The 2,746-nt window shown below is 49.7% G+C and overlaps 1 protein-coding gene across 1 annotated transcript; it reads left to right on the plus strand.

Moving 5' to 3' along the window:
- Positions 1-1,361: 1,361 nt before the first annotated feature.
- LOC125371959 (translation initiation factor IF-2-like) lies at positions 1,362-2,483 on the plus strand. The gene has a single exon (XM_048380690.1). The coding sequence runs from the start codon at positions 1,362-1,364 to the stop codon at positions 2,481-2,483; it is 1,122 nt and encodes a 373-aa protein (XP_048236647.1).
- Positions 2,484-2,746: the final 263 nt, after the last annotated feature.

A 2,746-nucleotide genomic window follows, 5' to 3' on the forward strand; every position in this document is an offset into this window, starting at 1 on the left:
ATGCAGAACATTATGGCTTGTGGGGACAGGTTGCAGAATACTATGGCTAATGGGGACAGGTTGCAGAACACAATGGCTAATGGGGACAGGATGCAGAACACTATGGCTTGTGGGGACAGGATGCAGAACATTATGGCTAATGGGGACAGGATGCAGACCACTATGGCTAATGTGGATAGGATGCAGAACACTATGGCTTGTGGGGACAGGTTGCAGAATACTTCGGCAAATGGGGACAGGATGCAGACCACTATGGCTAATGGGGACAGGATGCAGAATACTATGGCTTGAGGGGACATGATGCAGAACACTATGGCTAATGGGGACAGGATGCAGAATACTATGGCTTGTGGGGACAGGATGCAGAATACTATGGCTTGTTGGCACAGGATGCAGACCACTATGGCTAATGCGACAGGATATGCAGAACACTATGGCTTGTGGGGACAGGTTGCAGAATACTACGGCAAATGGGGACAGGATGCAGAACACTATGGCTAATGGGGACAGGATGCAGAATGCTATGGCTAATGGGGACAGGATGCAGAATACTATGGCTTGTGGGGACAGGATGCAGAACATTATGGCTAATGGGGACAGGATGCAGACCACTATGGCTAATGGGGACAGGATGCAGAACACTATGGCTTGTGGGGACAGGTTGCAGAATACTATGGCTAATGGGGACAGGATGCAGACCACTATGGCTAATGGGGACATGATGCAGAATACTAAGGCTTGTGGGGACAGGATGCAGACCACTATGGCTAATGGGGACAGGATGCAGAATACTAAGGCTTGTGGGGACAGGATGCAGAACATTATGGCTAATGGGGACAGGATGCAGACCACTATGGCTAAAGGGGACAGGATGCAGAACACTATAGCTTGTGGGGACAGGTTGCAGAATACTATGGCTAGAGGGACAGGATGCAGACCACTATGGCTTGTGGGGACAGGATGCAGACCACTATGGCTAATGGGGACAGGATGCAGACCACTATGGCTAATTGGGACAGGATGCAGAACACTAGGGCTTGTGGGGACAGGATGCAAAATACTATGGCTAATGGGGACAGGATGCAGAATACTAAGGCTTGTGGGGACAGGATGCAGAACATTATGGCTAATGGGGACAGGATGCAGACCACTATGGCTAATGGGGACAGGATGCAGAACACTATAGCTTGTGGGGACAGGTTGCAGAATACTATGGCTAGAGGGACAGGATGCAGACCACTATGGCTTGTGGGGACAGGATGCAGAACACTATGGCTTGTCGGCACAGGATGCAGAATACTATGGCTTGTGGGGACAGGATGCAGACCACTATGACTAATGGGGACAGGATGCAGAATACTATGGCTTGTGGGGACAGGTTGCAGAACACAATGGCTAATGGGGACAGGATGCAGAATACTATGGCTTGTGGGGACAGGATGCAGAATACTATGGCTTGTTGGCACAGGATGCAGACCACTATGGCTTGTGGGGACAGGATGAAGAACACTATGGCTTGTGGGGATAGGATGCAGACGACTATGGCTAATGGGGACAGGATGCAGACCACTACGGCTTGTTGGGACAGGATGCAGAACATTATGGCTAATGGGGACAGGATGCAGACCACTATGGCTAATGGGGACAGGATGCAGAACACTATGGCTTGTGGGGACAGGATGCAGAATACTATGGTTAATGGGGACAGGTTGCAGAACACAATGGCTTGTGGGGACAGGATGCAGAATACTATGGCTAATGGGGACAGGTTGCAGAACACAATGGCTTGTGGGGAAAGGATGCAGACCACTATGGCTAATTGGGACAGGATGCAGAACACTAGGGCTTGTGGGGACAGGATGCAAAATACTATGGCTAATGGGGACAGGTTGCAGAACACAATGGCTTGTGGGAACAGGATGCAGAACACTATGGCTTGTGGGGACAGGATGCCGGATACTATGGCTTGTGGGGACAGGTTGCAGAACACAATGGCTTGTGGGAACAGGATGCAGAATACTATGGCTAATGGGGACAGGATGCAGACCACTATGGCTAATGGGGACAGGATGCAGAATACTATGGCTTGTTGGGAAAGGATGCAGACGACTATGGCTTGTGGGGACAGGATGCAGACCACTATGGCTAATGGGGACAGGATGCAGAATACTATGGCTTGTGGGGAAAGGATGCAGAACACTATGGCTTGTGGGCACAGGATTCAGACCACTATGGCTTGTGGGGACAGGATGCAGAATACTATGGTTTGTTGGGAAAGGATGCAGAATACTATGGCTTGTGGGGACAGGATGCAGACCACTATGGCTTGTGGGGACAGGATGCAGAACACTATGGCTTGTGGGGACAGGATGCAGAACACTATGGCTTGTAGGGGCAGGATCAGAACCAGCAGCATGCACCTTACAGTTAATACTAGCTGTCATGAAGAGGCTCTGGTCCAGCAGAATGCACTTTACAGTTAATACTAGCTGTCATGAAGAGGCTCTGGTCCAGCAGAATGCACCTTACAGTTAATACTAGTTGTCATGAATAGGCTTTGGTCCTGCAGAATGCACCTTACAGTTGATACTAGCTGTCATGAAGAGGTTCTGGTCCTGTAGAATGCACCTTACAGTTGATACTAGCTGTCATGAAGAGGTTCTGGTCCTGTAGAATGCACCTTACAGTTAATACTAGCTGTCATGAAGAGGCTCTGGTCCAGCAGAATGCACCTTACAGTTAATAC

The sequence above is a fragment of the Haliotis rufescens genome, unplaced genomic scaffold, assembly GCF_023055435.1.
Source record: "Haliotis rufescens isolate VD_foot unplaced genomic scaffold, xgHalRufe1.0.p SCAF_1, whole genome shotgun sequence".
In the NCBI taxonomy this organism is placed as follows: Eukaryota; Metazoa; Mollusca; class Gastropoda; order Lepetellida; family Haliotidae; genus Haliotis; species Haliotis rufescens.